Below are 24,125 nucleotides of genomic sequence, written 5' to 3' on the forward strand. Positions count from 1 at the left end.
ATCTCTCCTCAGTGCCCTCAGGAGATCGATCTGCCAACCCTGCCAGTGTTCCAGGGCACAGCGGTCTCCAGCGAGTGCTTCTCTCAGTTACCGCCCGGAAACGTAGAGGTGCTAAGAGGCTCGCGACCTCCTGGGAGGTTTCCAGAGCAGCTAGTTTGGCTGTCTCAGTGGGTCCTGCACACTGTAGTGAGAGGCCACAGAATCCAGTTCTGGTGGGCCCCAAGCAGGCTCTGGTAATGGAACAGAAGTAGACTCTCTCTGAGGACGGATACCATCGATGTGGTCCCTCCTTGGGTTGCAGAGTCCGGTCCTACAGCCGGTACTTCACAAGGAAGGATGAGGTGTTGTGTCCTTTTCTAGATCTGTGCTTTTTGAACCTCTCAGTCAGGGGACTGAAGTTTAGCACGCCTGCACAGGCCAAGTCCGAGGACTGGTGTGTCACAATCTATCAAAAGATGCACTTATCTCCATCCTTCTTCATCGGAAGTTCCTGAGGTTTGCTTTTGGGGGCAAAAGCCTACCAATACGGATCTTCCTCTGGCCTTGCACTCTCACCCCACACTTTCACGACTCAACAACATTGACGATTGGTTGATATCAGCTCAATCTGAGCAGATGACGGTTCTGCACCGAGATGTTGTTCTCGCTCACATGAAAGAGCTGGGGTTAAGACTTAACGCCAAGAAAAGTGTGCTTTCTCCAGTTCAGAGAACCACTTATCTGGGCATGGTGTGGGATTCGACCACGATGCAGGCACGTATGTCACCTGCTCGGATCGAGTCGATCCTCACTGCAGTCGCGAGAGTGAGAGAAGGCCGGTCACTCACTGTCAGGCAGTCACGGAGATTACTGGGTCTGATGGCAGCTGCGTCCAACGTGAATACTATTGTATCTATATAATACCTGCTGTACATGAGACCCCTACAGTGGTGGCTCAAGACCAAGGGGTTCTCCCTGAAGGGAAATCCACTTTGCATGCTAAAGGTCACGCGGCGCTGCCTACGTGCCTTGGATATGTGGAGGAAGCCTTGGTTCTTGTCTCAGGGCCCGGTGCCGGGAGCTCCTTGTCGCCGCGGGATGCTAGCAACAGACGCTTCCCTCACCGGCTGGGGTGCGGTCATGAGTGGCCACCCTGCCCGCGGTCTGTGGAGTGGTCGCCATCTGACATGGCACATCAACTGCCTGGAGATGCTGGCCGTGCTTCGTGCACTTCGTTATTTTCTCCCAGACCTTAGAGGTCGCCATGTGTTGGTGCGCACCGACAACACAGCGGTGGTCTCTTACATCAACCGCCTAGGAGGCCTGCACTCACGCCGTTTATACAGCTAGCGTACCAGATCCTTGTGTGGGCCCAGGACGAATTCCTCTCGCTCAGAGCAGTTCACATTCCTGGGCATCTTAATATGGGAGCAGACATCCTGTTGAGGCAGGGGCCAAGGCCCGGGGAATGGTGGCTTTACACTGAGGTGATGAAGCAGAGTTAGAGATGTTGGCCAGACTCGGGTGGATCTGTTTGCGACTCGAGAGACATTGCACTGTCCCCTCTGGCTTCCTCTGACATCTGTACATTTTTCCCCCGATTGCTCTGCTCTCGGAGTTCTGACGGAGTCTGGCTGCTGTTAGTAGCCCCGTTCTGGACGGGCCGGGTATGGTTCCTGGGCCTGATTTCTCTTTTTGATGGCCTCCATGGGAGGTTCCCATCAGGAGAGATCTCCTCTCGCAGGCGGAGGGTGCGCCCCCGCATGGAGCTTAGAGGCTGTAGGTGCTGTCTCTGAGGAGGCACAACTCTTAGCTTCCGGTCTCTCAACCGAGGTTGTAAGACCGTTCTCCAATCCAGAGCTCCCTCAATGAGGAAACTGTATGCCTTGAAGTGGAAGCTCTTCACTTCTTGGTGCGGAGACCGCCAGCTCGACCCAGTTAACTGCCCGTATGGTACAGTGCTGGAGTTCCTGCAGGCTCTCCGCAGGGTTGACCCACTCCACCCTGAAGGTCTACGTGGCGGCCATGGTGGCCTACCGTGCCCCTCTCGGTGGCCAGTCAGTGGGCAGAAACCCTCTGGTTACATGTTTCCTACATGGTGCGCTGAGGCTGAGGCCTCCGGCCAGAAGAAGCTTATGCTAAGCGGTGATCAGGATGTTATCCTAAGCCTCGAGTCCTCTGATCTCCCCTCTCCTGGGGGTCAAGACTCACTCCTTCTGAAGTTTGGCCATTGGACGGGTTGTCCCCGAATTCTGTAAGGCTCCTTCTCTTGCTTTAGCTGTGCTCTTCCACACTAGGCAGAGATTTGAAAGTCTGGCGGCGTGGGCATTCTCGTTCCCCAAATGTTCTCGACGCAGCTCGAGTTCCTGAAGAGGAACGTCTAAGGTTACGTATGTAACCCTGGTTCCTCGAAGGAACGAGACGCTACGTCATAGTGCCACACTTCCGGCATCTCTGGCTGGCGCTTGCTTCATCCTTTGAGGCTGATTTCCGGCTTCGCCGCTCATGCTTTATGCTTCCTGGTCTCTGACGTCACCCGCCTATGACGTCTCGCCCTTCCTTTGGACTGATTATACACATTATTCAGAGACGTCACGCTGGACGCGTTCCACAAACGTTCTCGACGCAGCATCTCGTTCCTTCGAGGAACCAGGGTTACATACATAACCTTAGACGTTTTTCACTAACTACTAACATTGTTTTCTCAAAAACACAATCATGTACATACATGCCATTTATATATTATTGTAGCCCAGTTTGTACTGAATACAGTGTTTTCTGTCAACTGAAAAAGCACAAAAGTCAGGGCATGTCAAAGCTTCTCCAGGCCCCCAAAACCCCCTTAGACCTCAGAGGGTTAACAGAGGGGTGCTGCTTAATACATACATATATATATATATATATATATATATATATATATATATATTAAACTGTGGTACACATTTTTAGGACATAAAGTTCAAACAACAACTTTAAATTGTAATATTTATCAATGTCTTTACTGTCACTTTTGGTCAATTCAATTCATTCTTTCTGAAAAAAAAAACTATATATGAACACACACAAACACACACACACACACACACACATAAAAAAAACTACATTTCATGGCCTGTCTGTGGCCATGTTGACAAAATAAAATTGAATAAATATACACATTTAAATTATACAGTGTTTCTCTTCCAGAAAAATTTGTCCAATAAAATGCTCACTAGGAATGTAACTTGCCACAAAGTAGCAAATCATAGCTATTTGAAAAAAGGGCAAACCCTTTGAAAGCTATTTAAAAAAGAAAAGTACAAGCCCTTTGATACGTCCTACGCCACGTTCCTGTTACCACAGAAAATACATTGACACAGGACTGAAAATAAGTCAAACCATTTGATAGGCTGTTCAAAAGGGTCAAGTTTAATGCTCCAAAAAGTCCCACAATGAGACGAGCAAAAATCTACACCAGTTATGAACAAGAAGAATAATTTTCAAAGGCAAGAAATGAAAAAATTAAAAATATGGTCATGTGGGTCTAATTCAGACTATGAAAGGGAATTAATTCTGTTTTTGAAGTAAGAGCGTTAGAAACCAACAGTGTTCTTAATCTGCTGATAATAAACAGCGGCTCGGAGAAACTGAGCACACAGTGTAGATTTACAGCTCACAGATGACCTCTTGACACTTTCTGTTCACCTGACTACTTGTGAATCACTGGATTCCAGCAAAAGGCAGACAAACTTTCCCTGAGTGTGGGTTTGCACCTAATTTAAAGCGTTTAACAAGAAAATGTAATTAGTAGGAACTGTTTAAAGGCACAGTTCACCAAAAAACAAACATGTTCTCATTATTGACTTAGTCTCATGCTGTTCCTACACCACATTATTTTCTAAAAACAAGAATAGAGGGTCAAAATGACATGAAAAGGAGCAAATGATGACAAAATTAAACTTTGGGATTACTAATTATAGTTACTTTAAATCATCACACACAAAAATAATGAAAAACAATGTTATCTGACAGCATTGCTCCCAGATTTAACCAACTAATGTGGGCTGCTTAAGGATGTGTTATGATTAAATCTGTAATCATGTGCTGGGAGCTCAGAGAACCACAGCCCAGAAGAATGTCTGGCTTTGGTACAAACCTGGCACATCCACGTCTAGCCGAGACACACGGAGTGAGGGGAAGTGCACGGTTATGTGCTTAACAGGATTAAAATGATGTTAATTTGACCATAGTGTCCTACATGATGTCCTATTAAGCTCTCGGAGAACAGGGCAGACGGCCCAAGTTATTACCCTACTTTTAACATACTGCAGCGAAGGACAATGAAGCATTGTGAAAATGTTTAATTTTCACATTTTCTGAGTACAGAGATACAGTTAAAAACTAATGAAAATGTGCAAACAAAAGTACTTTTATGTACTGTTCAAAAGAAGTGTTAAGATTTTTTACAATGGTTTTTAAAGTCTCTTCTGCTCACCAAGGTTGCACTTATCAAATATGCAGTAAAAACAGTAATGTTTGTGAAATATTATTTCAATTTAAAAATAACTGTTTTCTACTTAATAAATGTAATTTACTTCTGTAATGCGAAGCTGAATTTTCGGCATCATTACTCCAGTCTTTAGTGTCACATGATCCTTTTTTTGAACTTTGACATGTTTTTTTCCAGGATTTTTTGATGATTAGAAAGTTTAGAATTTAATAATTTTTTAAATGATAAGTGTCTTTGCTGTCACTTTTGACCAGCTTCTGAACAGTAGTATAACGGAGGTCATTGCCAGGCCATTGCTGGAGTGTTTATCCAGGCACGTTTAAAGAGAAAGGCTAAAAATTGTATGTCTTTTGAATTAAAAGTAATAGCACACGTCTCATACACAAAACACAGATGGCTCATTATTAAAATACTCTAACCCCTGGTATACCAACATTTTCCTTCAAAAGGGAATATTACAGCATTAATTCTGACAACAGGAATGATTCTTTATATTTCAAGCTGAAGTTACATAAAACTCAAACACAAAAGTAGAGCGTTAGTAAATATTAGTCACCATCCAGACTAAAGAAAGAATACAATGCAACTGAAATGGCATCATGAAATTCATATACTGATTCAGACTGGTTTTAACATCTCAGTGATACGAGTCAATAAATATGCTTGCGTACGTGATTTTTTTAAAGTCTTGATTTTATTTAAAGGTCCCATGTTTTTATCTGCATCTTGTGCTGACCTCAAGAATACACAAGCTCAAAAAAGGACTGAATCATTCCCATTGGAAAGTTCATGTGGTGAATTTTATACTAAAGGACTTACCGCGGTAGACAGTCTGGACGCGAGGGTCATCTCCAAGTTCCCCTTCAGGCCCAGGAGAGCAGGCACCAGGATAAAGACTTCAGTCACCTCTGTGAATACCGTCCAATGCTATTGAGAAAGAGACACTTTTTGCTTCAAACGTTCACTGAACATTAAAGCCCAACAACAGCCAGAGATCTTCTGCAAACTATGTTGGAAGTAAAGCTGTGAAAATTGATTTTTTTTTAAAAAATTTAATGAGAGCTGTAATGAGATGTTCTTTTAATGAGATCTGTTTGCTACTGTATATCTTGCTTTTGACCATTAGCTGCAATTTGATAGTCTTTTTTTATGGAAAATGTATTGACTTGTTTGTCTATTTATATTTTTCTATAGAATTTTAAGAGATTTTTTTGTGAAAAAATTGATACAGAAATCTATTTTTATTATATCTCCTGAGCTATAAAGAAGCAATACTAAAACCTTCCTCTGAGGATCACTGCATGTACGATTAGACCCTAAGAAACAAAACCTCTCCATTTATAACAAATATAAATAGTTTTCAATGGGTTTATCATCTTATCATCCAAAGTTAAATCCAGGCCAATTTTAGATCTACTGATGCCCTTGTTCATTTGAACCTTTTCCAAGCATCTGACCTGAGACGTATGAAGTTGATGACTCCGGTAACTGGCAGGCTGTTTTTTTCCATTAGGCTGCAGTGCCTTAGATGCAATGCAGCAGCAGCAGGCAGTATAGATCAATACATAGAAGGAGTGCTTATCTTTAGACTCATTCCCACTGGTGCACAGCAATTACAGCCCTGACACTGACTAGTTAAATCAATTCTAACATCTTTTCAGCAGATGGAGAGAGCGGGAAAGCGTGGCGTGCACCGCTAACGTAACTTTGAAGAAAAAGCGAATGGTAAACATAACACAACAACTCAAAATCTTCTACAAATAGCAGCAAAAAGCACTAGTTAAGGAGTTTGAACAGCTCAGCTTCCAGTGGGTGGGTTTTAATGGCCGTTTCTTTTTCCTAAAGTCTTTGGCAGTGCAGGGGCCACTTTTAAAAAAGGACGAACATCAATTGGGAGCTGGCACCCAGCCACTTGGTCTTCGGTTCCCTGTGACTGAACCTCCTCTACTCTGTCTATCTCCCTCCCCCAGTACGATGTTGTCTTCAGGGAACAGCGCAGTCCTGGCCAATGCCTCCATGTGCCTCCAAGGGTTCTGCGAACTTGACGCACAGCAGTGCAGGCATGCAACCGAAGGAGGGGCTCGGATTGCAGGATTGTGTAATGTTGGCTGGCAACGCTCCTCGGTTACAGCACCTTGGTCTCCAAGGCTCAGTGTGTAAGGTCACAGAGGAATTCTGAAGACGTTCTACCAACCTGGGTTGTGTTTAACACCACTTGTGAATCACCAGCAGTGGTCTATGTGCATGCTACAATTATCAAGACAGTTTATCAAAAAAAATATTTTCTCAACCTCATGTTGTTCCAAACCTATAAGGTTCCTAAAGGGGATTTTCAGAGTGATAATATAAAAGAACCATTTTGGGTTCCCCAATAAGTAATGCAAAATAATAATAAATACCTTAATACCTATATATGTGCAATGTGGGATGAACAACACAGAGGGATAAGTAAAAGTCAATACGGAAAGAATGTGAACACACCCTAAACCCGGGGAGCCAAGTTGGAACAGAACTCCACAGGACAGTAGACCTCCGGGAGCCGGACAGGGCATCCCTGCCCTAAATCCTTATTTATATTGACACTAGCCTTAGTAGCGTGGCTAGGCTACGTATTCATTTAAAATCTACATGTTAACTTTTTAAGAAACTTCAATGATTTATAGCAGTTTAGCAAACAGAACAAGTCATTTGTTTGATCTTTCAGACACTAGCACAATTTCGGCACTTGTTCTCGTCCACACAGGACATTTGGCACAAAACACAAAATCATTCAGCTGAACTTTTGAATCATAGAAGCCAATGCTATAATCAACCATTAAAGTGAAATACACAGAAATTCACTATAAGATCTCAGCTGATGGAAGGTTAGGACAGGGCAGGTTATGCTTGTCTGTCTGCATCGAATCCTGTCAAAATGAGACGATGGTGGATGTGGTAAACCTTTACTGGCTTCCTGTCAGGCCTTAATGTTTAGTCTGTTGTCCTTGTGGTAAAAATAGTATCACACATTCAGACTTTATCACAAACAGGTCTGACTAGAGGTTTTCTAGCACAATACATTACACATCAGATGGTTAAAAGGCAAAATCACCAAGTCGGCGGAAAAACAAGTTTCCATGCTGGTTAAGTCTACAAAGGATGTGGAGCTCTGGACTGTATAATGTAGTGCAGTAAAACCTCTTCTACAATGCTGTACATGAATAACAACTAGTGAATTCTCTTCCACAATTGGTTATAAAATGACCCTACGCCAATCCACAGGCCAACACCCTTTCCTCAAAAAACAAAAAGTAATAAACTCTTTGGCTTTTTAAATATGTGATTTCTATCTTTCACAGAGGAAACTGCGGAAGTGAGGTAAGTATTACATGGAACAACCTGCCTCTTCAGAGACTCTGCACCCACAGTTTTTTTTTAAACCCCAAGCGGATAACTATTTTTGCATCTACCAGGGTACATCAGGAAGTCATATTTTATCTGTAGAGTAATGCAATTTCTAAAGGTAGTAAAGATTACCCACTAACACTACTAAAAATAAAGGTTATTTACTGGCATCTATGGATCCATAAAAAACCTTTACAAGTTCTGAAAACGGATAAAAGTGGAAAACGGTTCTTAATAGTTAAAAAGGTTCTTTATAGTGGAAAAAGTTTCTTTCGATCATTCAAATATTCTTCACATAATAAAAAATGGTTCTTTTAAAGTGGTCATATGATGTGATTTATTTTTTTTCCTTTCTCTTTCGAGTGTTATAAGCTCTTGGTGCATAAAGAAGATCTGTAAAGTTACAAAGACTAAAGTCTCAAATCCAAAGAGATATTCTTTATAAAAGTTAAGAGTCAACCACGCCCTTCTAAAACACCTCGTTCTAACACACCCCCACATGTCTACATCACGATGTGGGAAGATTTGCATAACACCGCCCAAATGTTCACGCAAAGAAAGAAGGTGTCACTTTTATTCTCTCTGTTGCCGCTGCCGCCATGTCGTGGAGTCGTGGTGTGTTTCGTTGTGAAAGTGAAACTGCTTTGGCGTTCCAAAAGAGGACACAACTAGAAATCAGTGGTTAAGTTGTATTTACAAGTCTGTTCCAGAACAGTTCAACCCAAATATTCTGACGTGTGCAGCGCATTTTGCGGAAGACTGTTTACTGATCCTGGGAGACTACAATGTCGGTGTCTGATTCTATAAATTGGGGCAGTTCCAACTTTGCAAGTCTGTAAATTTGTTTTCATATGTAAAGAATTTGCCACTGATGATTCAGACAAGAGTTTTGAGCAGTGTAGAGCAGCACTTGTTGTTTGTTGTTTCTCTGATCACAAATGTAGACATGGTTTTATATTTATGTGTTGTGCGATACGCAACACAACGTGTAAAAAGACAGTATTGGTCATTATAATATGTAATTATGTCCCCACTGGATGCTACAAATACAACCCGAATTCCGGAAAAGTTGGGACGTTTTTTAAATTTTAATAAAATGAAAACTAAAGGAATTTCAAATCACATGAGCCAATATTTTATTCACAATAGAACATAGATAACGTAGCAAATGTTTATACTGAGAAATTGTACACTTTTATCCACTTAATTAGCTCATTTAAAATTTAATGCCTGCTACAGGTCTCAAAAAAGTTGGCACGGGGGCAACAAATGGCTAAAAAAACTAAGCAGTTTTGAAAGGATTCAGCTGGGAGAACATCTAGTGATTTATTAAGTTAATTGATATCAGGTCTGTAACATGATTAGCTATAAAAGCTTTGTCTTAGAGAAGCAGAGTCTCTCAGAAGTAAAGATGGGCAGAGGCTCTCCAATCTGTGAAAGACTGGGTAAAAAATTGTGGAAAACTTTAAAAACAATGTTCCTCAACGTCAAATTGCAAAGGCTTTGCAAATCTCATCATCTACAGTGCATAACATCATCAAAAGATTCAGAGAAACTGGAGAAATCTCTGTGCGTAAGGGACAAGGCCGGAGACCTTTATTGGATGCCCGTGGTCTTCGGGCTCTCAGACGACACTGCATCACTCATCAGCATGATTGTGTCAATGACATTACTAAATGGGCCCAGGAATACTTTCAGAAACCACTGTCGGTAAACACAATCCGCCGTGCCATCAGCAGATGCCAACTAAAGCTCTATCATGCAAAACGGAAGCCATATGTGAACATGGTCCAGAAGCGCCGTCGTGTCCTGTGGGCCAAGGCTCATTTAAAATGGCCTATTTCAAAGTGGAATAGTGTTTTATGGTCAGACGAGTCCAAATTTGACATTCTTGTTGGAAATCAACGTCTTGTTGGACGCCGTGTCCTCCGGGCTAAAGAGGAGGGAGACCTTCCAGCATGTTATCAGCGTTCAGTTCAAAAGCCAGCATCTCTGATGGTATGGGGGTGCATAAGTGCATACGGTATGGGCAGCTTGCATGTTTTGGAAGGCTCTGTGAATGCTGAAAGGTATATAAAGGTTTTAGAGCAACATATGCTTCCCTCCAAACAACGTCTATTTCAGGGAAGGCCTTGTTTATTTCAGCAGGACAATGCAAAACCACATACTGCAGCTATAACAACAGCATGGCTTCGTCGTAGAAGAGTCCGGGTGCTAACCTGGCCTGCCTGCAGTCCAGATCTTTCACCTATAGAGAACATTTGGCGCATCATTAAACGAAAAATACGTCAAAGACGACCACGAACTCTTCAGCAGCTGGAAATCTATATAAGGCAAGAATGGGACCAAATTCCAACAGCAAAACTCCAGCAACTCATAGCCTCAATGCCCAGACGTCTTCAAACTGTTTTGAAAAGAAAAGGAGATGCTACACCATGGTAAACATGCCCCGTCCCAACTATTTTGAGACCTGTAGCAGAAATCAAAATTGAAATGAGCTCATTTTGTGCATAAAATTGTAAACTTTCTCAGTTTAAACATTTGCTATGTTATCTATGTTCTATTGTGAATAAAATATTGGCTCATGTGATTTGAAAGTCTTTTAGTTTTCATTTTATTAAAATTTAAAAAACGTCCCAACTTTTCCGGAATTCAGGGTTGTACCTTGTTTATAATGGGTTTTAATGTTTTTGTCATGTCTATCTATCTATCTATCTATCTATCTATCTATCTATCTATCTATCTATCTATCTATCTATCTATCTATCTATCTATCTATCTATCTATCTATCTATCTATCAATGGCATCACAAACATGCAAACCTATGAATGAGTTGCTAAAGCATTTTAACATTTATAAAGTTTATGTTTTAATAACATGCTTCTTTAAACAGAAATTATATTCTTTATTGGCATATATGGTTCTATAAAGAACCTTTAATATCTATGAAACCTTTTCATTACACACACAAAAAACAATACAAAAAAAAAAAAACATGTTTCTTTAAATTATAAAAATGTTATTTACACTTAGAAAGATGGTTCACTGAAATGTTATTTTTGGGAGATCGAAATATGACAAACTGCTGTAAAAAAAAAAAAATAAATAAAAAAAAAATACTTTTGGAACCTTTATTTTTAAGAGCGAACTTAAGTCCCTTTGGATAAAAAATAGCTGTATTCCAGAAATTGGAATATAAAATGTTCACATATATTCAAACATTATGATCTTTTTATTGATTAAATTGATTGACTGAACTCTGTAATCCAACATTAAACACCAAGAAATTGGGTTTTACTCACCTGAACAATGTCCAGAACCATGCCAGCTGCAACTGTCCCAAACCCTGCCAGCAGGAAAGGGAACAAAACCTGGAGTCCAATAGAAAAGGACGTTTCCTTTAGTGGAGCCGGTGGCACCGGGCTTTGGTCCATACTAGTGTTATCACTCTCATTGCTTTGGCTGCTGTTCTCCAGGAGCGCGTCCTCTTCCCTCTGGCCCTTTGCGTTGGCCCGACAGTCAAGAACCACCATGTCCGGCCGCTCGTTCTCCTGATCACTGCGGTCCGGTATGGAGGTCACCTCTGTGAGTTCGTACTCTCCAGGGGTCTGGGGTAACTCCTCTGGGTTGTCAGGTAGTATAACCGGATGGACTGACCCGTTGGAGTGGTGGAAAGCTGGCAGCACCCCTTCCTTCTTCATCTCTATCCTTTCCATCCCGGCGGACATGTTGGATAGTTTTTCTTGATCTTTCGACCAGAGTACCATGCGGAGACCTTAGGATGTAAAATGTTAATTAAGAAGAAATTAAGAAGCTAGACGCTCTTACTTGACTTTAGATCAGCCGTTCACCTGATCTCTGGAGATAGTTTATCCCATTAAAGACAGCTGGTGCTGATGAACGAGTCTACAGGTCGAGGAAGAGAGGCAGGTGCGTTCCCCGTCTCCAGGCTTGTGTAAGATCCTGCCTGAACTTGGGTAGCATGCAAATTACATTCCCCATTCAAAGCAAATGTTCCTTTAAGACATAACAACAGAAAGCCACATGTTAGTCTGTGTGCAAAAAAAAAATATCCAAGTGAAATATTCTTCACAAAGCCAATGTCTCACAAGTGCAAAATGTAACAAAAAGAAACAAAAAAATGGGTTTGAGTGTTGTAATGAACATCCACTGCTAGAGTCTTATGGAGGCACTTGGCTAAAAGTATCTAACCAGCTCTGAGCAGTTTGAGGGCTGGAGATGTCTCACTTTACACCACGTGGTAAATTGGTTTTTGAAATGTATTTAAAGGTCTCTGGAGCCAGGGTAATGTTACAACTCACTGAAATGCCTGAGTCTGATAAGGTCGACCTGTCAGCTGCCAAAGGGAACTACATCTATTAGAAGTTCCTAAATTATTTTAGCTTTTAAAAAGTCCGATTTCTTCAGTTTCGTTAATAAGTCATCGTACACTTTGAGATAGATACAGCCCGTCAACCTATTAAATTGAAAACTTAGGTTTAATTGCTGCTTAAAACATTAAACTTTAGATAGATAGATAGATAGATAGATAGATAGATAGACAGACAGACAGACAGACAGACAGACAGACAGACAGACAGACAGACAGACAGACAGACAGACACACACACACACACACACACACACACACACACACACATTAGTGACATATGACGACATTCACTTTCCGCCGGGCGTACCATGACATGATTGACGAAACTTTTCTGGCCGATTCTTCAGAGAAACAAGCATCCAGAAAAGTATCTTCGGCAGGGCAGAGGGAAGAAAGGATACGAGCCAATAACAATTTGCTCATTACCTCCACACTTAAACAAAATCCCTACTTAGTAGTCCGATCAAATCCAGCGCAGCATGGGACGACGTAAATTAACACGGCTCGGTGCCGCTTCGCTCTGCTTCAACATCACGCTCCATATCCCTCAGTAAAGAAAGTTTATTCTGTTCATTTAAGACTTCAGAACTCAAACTGGAACAAAGTGGTGAAAATAGCCTACATGTTTTAGGGACAACTTGTGTAATATTATCTGGCTCTTTTACCATGACTTGCTACACGGTTTCATTAGAGATGTAGAACGTCCTTTAAAACCAATTCAGAATATAGCATCAGTGGTCTGAGGTTTACCGTTTTTTGAAGATAAACTAATGAAAATTCTGGAACTGTCAAAGATTCTCTTGCGGCGCAACTGTTTTAGACTCAGATTGGAACTTTTAAATTTAGAATTTTAAGGGTTTTAAAGAAGAGAGTTTTAAATAGTTTAAAGACTCAGTGTATATTAGACCATTACTTAATCAAGTGTCATTTACGGCTATACAAGCACTTCATTGGAAGCGAGCTAATGCAGTGTTCGCATATACTGCCAGTGAAGTAAAATAAATAGCCTAACAAATTACAGTTAAACAGATTTATTTGTCATAACAGTTAACAATGTGGTATTAAAAGACCCTGGTAAATTAGTCACATCTTGCGCCTACCTTGAAAAGAAGACACTAAATACTCAATGCAGACCTGCGGTCATTCTCCCGTCAATCAGGCGGATCTCGAGCCCTTATCTATGGTTATGGAGCCGGACTGAGATTAATCAGTAACCTCTCGTCTGAGGCTGTCAACTCTGATCCGTTACATTGTTCCATTTGACACACGCTCGATCCTGCGCATCTATATGACCGGAGGAAGTCGCTAGGCGGGAAACGCTGACGAATTAAGAATCCCACTATGGAAAACGCTTAGCTTATGAATATCTAAATAGATCGCACAGGCGTTGCTTGGTAACCGTTCCGGAGCGTCCAGTCACGCAACGTAATTAATATTCATGAACCCACAGCCTTCGCTCGAACTGACGAGCACATTCTTGAGCAGAGTATTCTTTTCAGCCAATCAGAAAGCCGAGCGTCACCGCATATAATTAACAATTCATGAGACAAGCCTTCGCTTTAGTAGGTCGAGCCGAGATCGCGGGATTCGTGTGTGTTAATAATACGAGTTCATTTACAAGCATCAGGAAGCGGTTGATTTTAATTTAACAACACCCTGGATAATCATTTAAACTAAATAATGTTTGTCTTCCTGAAAATGTTTCCGACGGCTGTAATACATTCACTGCACCCAGTACACCCATAGAAAACGAATCAACATGAATTATTCTTCACACTAGAGGAAACTATTAAGGTAACTACTTTTCAATTGCAAGAAATATATTTGGTTTAATTTAGCAGCAATCTCCATGGCAATCTCTGGAAATTTTGTATTTTATATTTTATCCATTATTTTTTTTTCTATTAATTTAAATGATGTATTTACATATGTACACATATAGGACTATATATGTTTACGTATATAGGTGTGTGGTTCGTTTTTTTTTTTTTTGCTTTTAGAAAATATACTCCTAAATGAATGTTAATGGATTTTTATTTTCTAATAGAATATATGGTGTTATTTACAGTTAATATTATATAGTTATGTAGGCTATATAGTTGAGTGTATGTGGACCTGGTAAACCCTTCGTTATGGCAAAAACTGAAATCCTTGACCTTGTGGGGACATTTATTTTATCCCCATGAGGAAACAAGCTTATAAATCAAACAGATTTATTTATTTATTTATTTATTTTGAAATTCTAAAAATGCTGAAAGTTCTCTGAAAACTAGATTTAGATGTTGCTTTAGTGTAAGGCAATAGAATATACAGTTTCTACAGTATAAAAACCATTACGTCTATGGAGTGTCCCCATAAAACTTGGAAACCCAGCATGTGTGTGTGCAGTGCTATGGTAAAACATGCTTTAAAATGCTGAATCTCATAAGAACCATTATAAGAATTGAAAACCCTATACAGCCAAACGATTATAATAGAAGAACTCCAAAGAACTGCTGGAAAACCTTAAAGGGGTATATGATTTAAATGCACATTTAACAAAACTTAAAACGTTATTGATTTATTTATTTATTAACGGTAGAATGCCTGCATAAAGAAAACAAAATTAAAACCTTTTTTTTGCATGCAGTATAAGCCTTAGCACTGAGAAGTCACAAGGCATGGCTTTATACTGAGAGCTATCGGGATGATGGGAAGCTCTCAGCTGGCTAACCGGGACACCACAACATGCTTTCGCCCCAAGGCATCAACACGATCCACAAACTGACCCCTAACAAGATCCCCTGGTGCTTTGTGCTCAGGACTGCTTCTCAGGAGACTTGAGAGAGAGAAAAAAAGGAGAAGTTGCTTTGAGAGTCATTATTCTGCTTGCCAAAAAGAATGTCTAAGAATAAGAGGACTAAGAATGTTTATCGTAAAATTCCAAAGTAGCTGTTTCTGAAAACCTGAACTCGTAAAGCTTCTAGCCTTGGACAAGATCTAAGAAATCAGTTTACAAGAAATCAAAACTGAGTCCTTTGTAGTTTTTAATTGGATGTTCTTGTCTCCCTCTAAAGGACAAACATTATTTCAAAAGTTACAGTAATGTGTTTACTGCCCTGTGCTACTTGCTCCTTGCCCTGCTTCTTTAGTGACCTTACGGACCTGTATTTTGAAGCATGTGTTTGTTTTTAAGACACTTTCAAAAGACTTTGACTTGAATTATATGTGCTTGTAAAGCCAGAATGACACATTACAAAAGACACTTGCCATTCTCATGAGAACCAACCAAAGCATGCAGGTAAACAAGTAAATTCGACAGAATAACCAGGCATTTTTTGGAGTTAAATTCAGTCACATTAAATTCAGTAAGTACACATCAGCTGATAGTAGGTGAGTTTGTTGAACTGCTCTAAATGAATGGAATGTAAAGGTCACTGACAAATTTCAGCAAGACTCATCTAGATTAAGAAATGCAAGTAGAAAATTCAGAAGTGAAACATCACTGTGAATGCATTCCCAGTATAAGAGAATATAAATGAATAGAATAGAATCTTAATTATATGCCTGGGGCCAGCGGGATTTATTGTACTGTATGTGCGGCAGTGAAAAACAGAGTATAATTATACCTATAATTATAGATTATAATAATGCAGTGACCAGAAACAGTACATAATACACAATTTCAAAACAAATACATGCGGATTAAAATGTGAACTGATTGATCTGGGTATATGGAACCAACAGAAAGATTTCATTTATTTTACGTTTTAATCCACATACACTGCTGTTCAAAAGTCATCATTACTTCAGTCTTCAGTGTAAAACATGATCCTTAGAAAATCATTGATGCATTTGATTTGATGCTCTAGAAATATTTACAGATTTTTATTATTTTTTTTAAAAACTTAAACGTCACTTTTAATGCATGCTAGCTTAATAAAAGTATTCATATATAAAAAATAATAATAATAATAATATATTATTGTTTATATATATATATATATATATATATATATATATATATATATATATATATATATATATATATATATATATATATATATATAAACAAATAAACCGTTTCCTTGTTTTATGTTTGGCCACAAACCGTTTGCCAGAAATATTCTCTCATTTGGCACAAAAACGAGACTTTTGCAAATCAAACTGTAATATTTTCAGAACACCATGTTTAGATGTGTAATATTTTTATCACACCATATCTTGTTGTTTTCACACCCATAGCTTTCCCTCACACAAAACGGATGGTTATATCATCTGTATGTTTGGTATTAAACTATTGTGTTCATCTGAGACTAAAGTAACAGAAACTCTACTCACAATCCTTAACTTTACTCGGTAGTCAGGGTTCATCATTTTTGCTCTCTAGGTCTGATATAAGAGCAGCCTGCTCTAGTCAAGTGATAATCCTATGCATCTAAATCTAAAAACCAGAAAAGTATTGAAGTGTTTTCACTCATTGCTGATGTAGAGATGAGCCAACTTAACAAATCCATCCATAGCAACAGCATTATGACCAATACTCTCTCCTGGCAACTCTCTGGATATCTCTGCCAGATCAGTCCACTGTGCTTTGTTTTTGTGTCTTCGTCTTAGGAATGTTCACTTGGATTTGGACAGTCTGTTACTAAAGTGTATAATTGGGTACTCATTTAGTATTAAAGCAGCTAAACAGTGTAAATTGTCTCTTAAGGGGACAGTTCACCCCAAAAATGAAAATTCTGTCATCATTCCCTCAAGTCGTTCCAAACTGTTTCTTTCTTGTGACTTCAAAAAAAGACATTCTAAAGAATACTGGCAACCAAACAGTTGACGGTAGCCATTCACTTCCATAGGAAGAAACTTATACAGGTTTACATTCTGTATATACTTCTGCAGAATTTTAATTTTGGAGTTACTATCCCTTTAAATTATATACACCTTATATCATGCCACTACAAATCGTAAACCTTTACAAAAAAAAAAAGTTTCCCAAATGTGTAAATACTCTTATGTAAAAGGGGTCTCTCTATTTCAGAACAGGGTGAACACAGCTCACATTTGAGATGACATTTGGCACAAGGTCCAATGCCACAAATTACATAACTGCCCGCATTTCGATTGCATTGAAAGAACAGCAAGAATTGATTTTACAGATTACATCTGTTTATTCTGGGCCTAAGTTCATACACCATTTACGAAAAAAAAAAAAAAAAAAAAAAAAAAATTTTTTAATAATTTCATAACAACAGACCTCATATATTAACCATCATGCTATTTTAATATTGAGATGGTAGTCAAGGATTTTATTAATATTTTAGTAATTATTTTTTTTTTTTTACATTTGTCTATATAGTTTAAATGTTGTTTTAAATATGTCTATATAGTTTTTATTCATTTTTAATTCCATTTTAGTTATTTTAGTAGATCATCTTCATCTAAATGAAAACAAGATTAGCAACTATCTGAAATAATATATATATATATATATATATATATATATATATATATATATATATATATATATATGATGTGTTCATGCAAAATAAAGTGCCATCTGAATTTGTCTTCTAAAATTAATTTTTCCAAACCGAATTATATATATATATATATATATATATATATAGTTTATTTCAAGGAATTACATTTGTATGGTTTTATTTTCGTTAACAGTAATAACCATGTTCCTTTACACTAGCATGTACAGTATTTAATGCTTTTTTCAATGCATTTTATTTTTCATTAATTCAGCTCTATGAGTTACATGGTCATCATTCTGAATAAATAATAGCATCTGACGTATGTTCAACTCCCGCTGGCCTTCCTGACATGCCCTCCTTTCAGCTTTAGTGTCATGAGTTACTGGAAACATGAACTGTTTGCTTTGCATACTTGACAACAAACCCATATTTGCCCATATTTCTGATGGCATTATCTGATCGTGGGGAACCGGGTGTCTTACTACATACTGGTGTGCAGAAATGTACCTCCTGACCTTGTTTACCTTGAAAGACCACATGAAAAAAACTATTTTACCAATTACAATAATACCAATGAGAGAGCTAGAATACTGGCCATTTACTCTGAAGATAAACTCACTTTTACTCGCAATCAAAAATAAAATGTTTCAAGGTTTTATTTATTTATTTATTTATTTTCATTTTTTAAAACCTCATCAGTTTCGACCATAACTGCTGATTTAACATGTTCTTGTCCCTGTTGACTATAGTTTAGAGAAGTCTGAGGTTTAATTTTACATTTATGCAATTTGAGGACATACTGTACATGGTCACCTTGCAGTCATCAAGTTCAGATGTCAGTGTGAGTAAAACCTTTGGTCATTACCCAGTCAACAAAGAACATGCAAGGATCTAACTCAGTGTGTAGGCTGAGCAAATAAAAATGACCTTAAACTCTAAATATACATAAATATACAGTACCACCAGTTAATGTGATGTGATATCACACTTTTGTCTGTGTTAAATATTATAATATAATATATATATATATATATATATATATATATATATATAGTACAGACCAGAAAAATTAAAATTGTAGATTCACACTGAAAGCATCAAAACTATGAATTAACACATGTGGAATTGTATATGGAATTATATACATAACAAAAAAGTGTGAAACAACTGAAAATATGTCATATTCTAGGTTCTTCAAAGTAGCCACCTTTTGCTTTGATTACTGCTTTGCACACTCTTGGCATTCTCTTGATGAGCTTCAATAGGTAGTCACCTGAAATGGTCTTCCAACAGTCTTGAAGGAGTTCCCCGAGAGATGCTTAGCACTTGTTGGCCCTTTTGCCTTCAGTCTGCGGTCCAGCTCACCCCTAAACCATCTCGATTGGGTTCAGGTCTGGTGACTGTGGAGGCCAGGTCATCTGGCGCAGCACCCCATCACTCTCCTTCTTGGTCAAATAGCCCTTGATGCCTTCAGTGTGACTCTACAATTTTCATAGTCATGAAAATAAAGAAAACTCTTTGAATGAGAAGGTGTGTCCAAACTTTTGGTCATTTATATATATGTTTATTATGTAAATAATAAATATGAGATATCACACCTCTGTATAAGATATTATAAATAAGTATCATTATATATAAAATCATTCACTAGCCTAGTGGCTATGCAGTTCATACCTTTGTCCTGCTGGTATATTAGTTTAAGGACGTGTAAAATATAAAATTTTAATTATTTAAAATAAATAAATATTATTAAATTAAATTAAATATTTCAATTATGTTAAAAGTAATTAAATTGTTCATTAAACTATATATATATATATATATATATATATATATATATATATATATATATATATATATATATATATATATATATATATATATATATATATATATAGGGTATGCTTATATTTTACATATAATACCTCTGTTTGTGTAAAGTATCATACTTTAAATATATAAAATAAATACATATGATTATATTATAACCAGTATGAAAAAAATATAAAACTAAAACTTAATAAATTATACAAATAAACAATATATATAAACTTAAGTTTTTTAATGGTTATTTTAAGCATGTTTCTTAAGCATTTGCTGGGGTTTTCTGAATGTCTGCAACAGTATGTGACAGTTTGGGCTTCTCCTTAAAACCATCTTTCCTATTTTATCATATACCAGACTTAAATGATGTCCAGTGGTTTAGAAAAGTAATAGCACTCCTCAAACATCCATGCGATTTGAAGCATCTTCTTTCATGAGGTGCTGGACGAACTATGCACCCAAGTTTGATGCAAACTTCAAATATAGCACCAAGCAACGATAATACTATATTCCATTTTCAGAGACAAACTCTCATATCTGTCCAGATTTAAAGATTATCCCAGGTGGTTAGGATTCACAAATTTAGCCCTACATCATGATTATGACAAATACCTTCTTGGTAGATAAAGACGTTTGCTTTATTTTTCTTCCAGCTACTCTTTCCACCCCCAAACTCAGCAAGAGTTACATATCAGATTCAAGCTCGCAAATCCCATTATGTGACTTTACTTAGCTTCAGCGTGTAGCATGCCTTCTATTTGTTTCAATATGAGGAATGAAAATTGTGTTATATCAGACCGTTCGATTTGTTATTAAATATAACAGAATATTATTTCTAACTGTGCTTGTTGCAATCATGTTTTCTGAAATAGTAGAAAATCATATAATTTGTTCCCCATTCTGAGTCATAAGCGTGCTAGTTTAGCAAAGAGTGTAAGCATTTTCCACTTCAGACAGTCTTTGCTAAATTTTACCCTATTGTTCTTACACTTAAACTTCATTAAAGCTCTGCTTTAACACATTCAGAGGTGTGCGGCAGATAGCTTAACGCTACTAATGTGGAAAATTCTCCACTGAGGTGCAAAAGTCGCCCCTGACGGCCTCCCGGTGGTCATGAGCTCGCCGAGGTCACGTGATCAGAATACTGACCAGGCTGATGGAGCCAGGAGGCACCTCACACAGGAAGCTTTGGTCACAGAGTAGCCTTAAAAAGGTACTTCAGCCCCAGAACATTTCACCATGTGTGCCCTCGGGGCGCCTTCATGTCCAGAATAGGGAGTGATTCACAACTGAGAGTTTAGAGATTTGTTTCACTTTAGACAAAAATGATGTGCCTGTTAAAAAAAGAATGCAAGTTTGCTGATAAAACTGAGTGCAATGCAGAATTCCGGATGTTCCAGCTATTACTAGGACTTCTAGAGTTCATGTCATAACTTTAACTAATAAGTAGGCTACATATTAATATAGAGCCAAACGGTATTTGTACAGCATAGTACATAAACTGATTAACAGTGTCACCATGTGGTGAACAGTATAAATGCAGGCTTACTAACTAGAAGAGTTATCAGTACGATTCACTTGAGTGAGTCGGTTCGTTTCAATGAACTGGTTCAAATTCATTGATTCTTTCCATCGCTGTATTTCATATTCACAACCTGCACACACGAGACAACAATGTAACAGTTATAGTTGGTTTTCCAGCACGGTAAAGCTGGTCTGATGGCTTTTAGTAACTTTTCATCAAGCCAGGTCGGGAAACCAGCTAGTGGCCAACCGGTTAAACACCTCATTGTCAGGCTGGTTTGAAACGGCATCTTGAAGACTTTGAGGAAGGTCTAAAAACTTAATATAAAATAGAAATGCAGTTCTCCATTTAACACACCAGCACTAGATACATTTTGCAGACTTTTATTCTCCGTGTCCTTCATTTATATGAACTACAGTACGTTATGTGTTCGTTTTACGTTTGTCACATGACAAATAAACGAATCGAGAGGTAGACTATTTCTTGTTTCTTATCATTTATCTTTGGCTCCCTGCCTGTATTATAATGATAATGGTTTGGAGTATGGTCAGAAATTGATCTTTCCATCGACCCATCACTAATTTGCACACAAATTGGTTCGATCAAACGAACAATTCACAAATCGGACACTGCAGACACTCAGTTTGTACTCACACTGGAGCACAGGATGAAACGAAGTGAATGAGTGGACATAGCTACAAATTTACAATTATAAATTGCTGTTTGCTCATGATGCTTATCATTTGTGTTTTCTGGAAGGATACATCAATTGTATGCATGTGTGTACTGTAATGATTCACCAATATAATTTCTTATAGCTGATAAATTCTGTGACAGTATTAGTTGAAATTAAGACTGCTTAACTACTTTCTGGAAAGCTGGCCAAGTCTTCCAAGCACAATAACACATGCACTAGCCTCATTTTGCAGATAAACTGTGAAGAAGAACTGCAGCACTTTTTAACTGCATCTCTGCAGTCAGGGGCGTAGCCATCTTTTCAGAAGTGAGGGGGACAGAAATTACACACACACACAGACACATAAAACATTACGATATAACATTTCTGTAATCTATATAGCCTACCAGTCAACAGTTTTTTTAAAAGTAAGATTTTTAATGTTTTCAAAGAAATCTCTTCTGCTCACCAAGCCTGCATTTATTTGATCCAAAGTACAGCAAAAACAGTAATATTTTGAAATATTTATACTGTTTAAAATAGCTGTTTTCTATTTGAATTTTAAAGGTAATTTATTCCTCTGATCAAAGGTGTATTCCTTCAGTCTTCAGTGTCACATTAATCAGAAATTATCATAAAATGATGATTTGCTGATTATCAATATTTAAAACATATGAGTAATTTTTTTCAGCATTCTTTGATAACTAGAATGATCCACAGATCAGCTTTTATGTGATTTTTTTTTAAATAAATTATAGAAATTAATAATTTTATTTAGCAAGGATTCTTTAAATTGATCAAAAGTGATGATAAAGACATCATTTTACAATGATTTGTACATGATTCCTCTTCTGAACTTTCTATTCATCAAAGAAACCTGAAAAGATTCTACTCCGTTGTTTTCAACATTATCATAATACAAGGGTTTTTTGTTTGTTTGTTTTTTTTTAGCAGCAAATCAGTATATCAGAATTATTTCAGAAGGATTGTTTGACTGGAGTTATGATGAAAAAAAAATCAGCTTTGAAATCTCAATAAATTACATTTTGAAATATATTAAAATAGAAAACAGCTATTTTAAATAGGCTAGTAAAAATATTTCAAAATTTCACTGATTTGTAGTAGCTAGCCTACTTGGATCAAATAAATGCAGGCTTGGTGAACAGAAGAGACTTTTTTTTAAAAAACATTAACAAGCTTACTGTTCAAAAACTTCTGACTGGTAGTGGATACTATAGGCAACTTTAATTTTTCTCTAATCTCTAGCTTTTAATTGGCTTGGAAATATATAACTGCTGGACAATATAGGCATAACAAATATCGATTTGTTTATATACTACAAACACTTTTTATCACATAATAAGGCAGAATAGTTTCTATACTGTAATAAATGCTATGTCAATTAGCACTACATTGTTCATATACTTTATTTATCACCTGCTGGAGATTTTTTCGGACTTTAAAAAAACAAAACCGAAAACAATTGTTTTCATACAGCGATAGGTGGACGCTTTCTGCGCGAGAGCGCCCTCCGGCTTCGAGTATGAATGAAACACACACACACACACACTGCAGGAGTGTTTAGCGCTCCGTGATATTGATTTCGCCTTCAGGGTCAGAAAAAAACACCAGCTCATTTGCAGACTATCGTGTTTCTTTGAGTTTAAATCTATATTTATTCACACCAGCTCTTAAAAACCTCTATACGAACAAACTTGTCAGAAAAAGTGCGGGGGACGAATTTCATGTCTCCCCCACACAATTTATGAATTTTTACAGTAACTTCTAGCCTATGATGCAATTTTGGACCCAACGGTTGTTCCCTCAGATAAGAGTGCATTTCAACCAAGAAACAACGAAGCAAGAAGACCAGAGCAGGAGACAAGTTCATTTAATGGTAAAACCACAAATGTACAAGCATTGTAGAAAACCACATATAACAGTGCTTCATTTTATTGCTATGTGCATCCAAGACATTATTCTAACAAAATGAGAGCAAATTGCTAAGTGAAAATATCATAATAGAAAAAAAGTAAACATAATTTAATGATATTGGCCACAGCTATGATGACTTCCCTAAAGGCTTTTCAACTTTATTTCGATTCAAAATACTGCATCTCTGAACCTCGTACTGACAATGAGTGTGTTTACTTGCACAGTCTTAAACTGATTATGCTTAATAACCCAGCAGCATGTAAAGTCATGTTAACACACAAATGGTTTTCTTTTATCAGTTGAAGGTCATAAACTGTTTAAGCCACAATCCAACCATTTCTAAACTCATGTAAACGTTTCTTGCATTGCCAGGATTGTTATGCATGTAAACACACTTAGTATCTTATAATACTTATTAGTATAGAATTAAAAACCCCATGAAATCCTTGGAGTTTTTGGT

The 24,125-nt window shown here is 37.8% G+C and overlaps 2 protein-coding genes across 2 annotated transcripts in view; one reads left to right on the plus strand and one right to left on the minus strand.

The window, feature by feature from the left end:
- LOC132126075 (solute carrier family 41 member 1-like) overlaps positions 1–13,583 on the minus strand; it is a 32,563-nt gene extending 18,980 nt beyond the window's left edge. The window contains exons 1-4 of the mRNA XM_059537086.1: positions 13,347–13,583; positions 11,705–11,870; positions 11,156–11,628; positions 5,288–5,395 (exon numbers count right to left, since the gene is read on the minus strand). Coding sequence (XP_059393069.1) covers positions 5,288–5,395; positions 11,156–11,620 — 573 coding nt within the window. The 5' untranslated portion in view covers positions 11,621–11,628; positions 11,705–11,870; positions 13,347–13,583. The remainder of the gene's footprint in view (positions 1–5,287; positions 5,396–11,155; positions 11,629–11,704; positions 11,871–13,346) is intronic.
- The window catches only part of snrpe (small nuclear ribonucleoprotein polypeptide E), a 148,066-nt gene that overhangs the window by 109,367 nt on the left and 14,574 nt on the right, over positions 1–24,125 (plus strand). The window lies entirely within an intron of this gene.

This window comes from Carassius carassius, chromosome 44 (assembly GCF_963082965.1).
Source record: "Carassius carassius chromosome 44, fCarCar2.1, whole genome shotgun sequence".
NCBI lineage: Eukaryota > Metazoa > Chordata > Actinopteri > Cypriniformes > Cyprinidae > Carassius > Carassius carassius.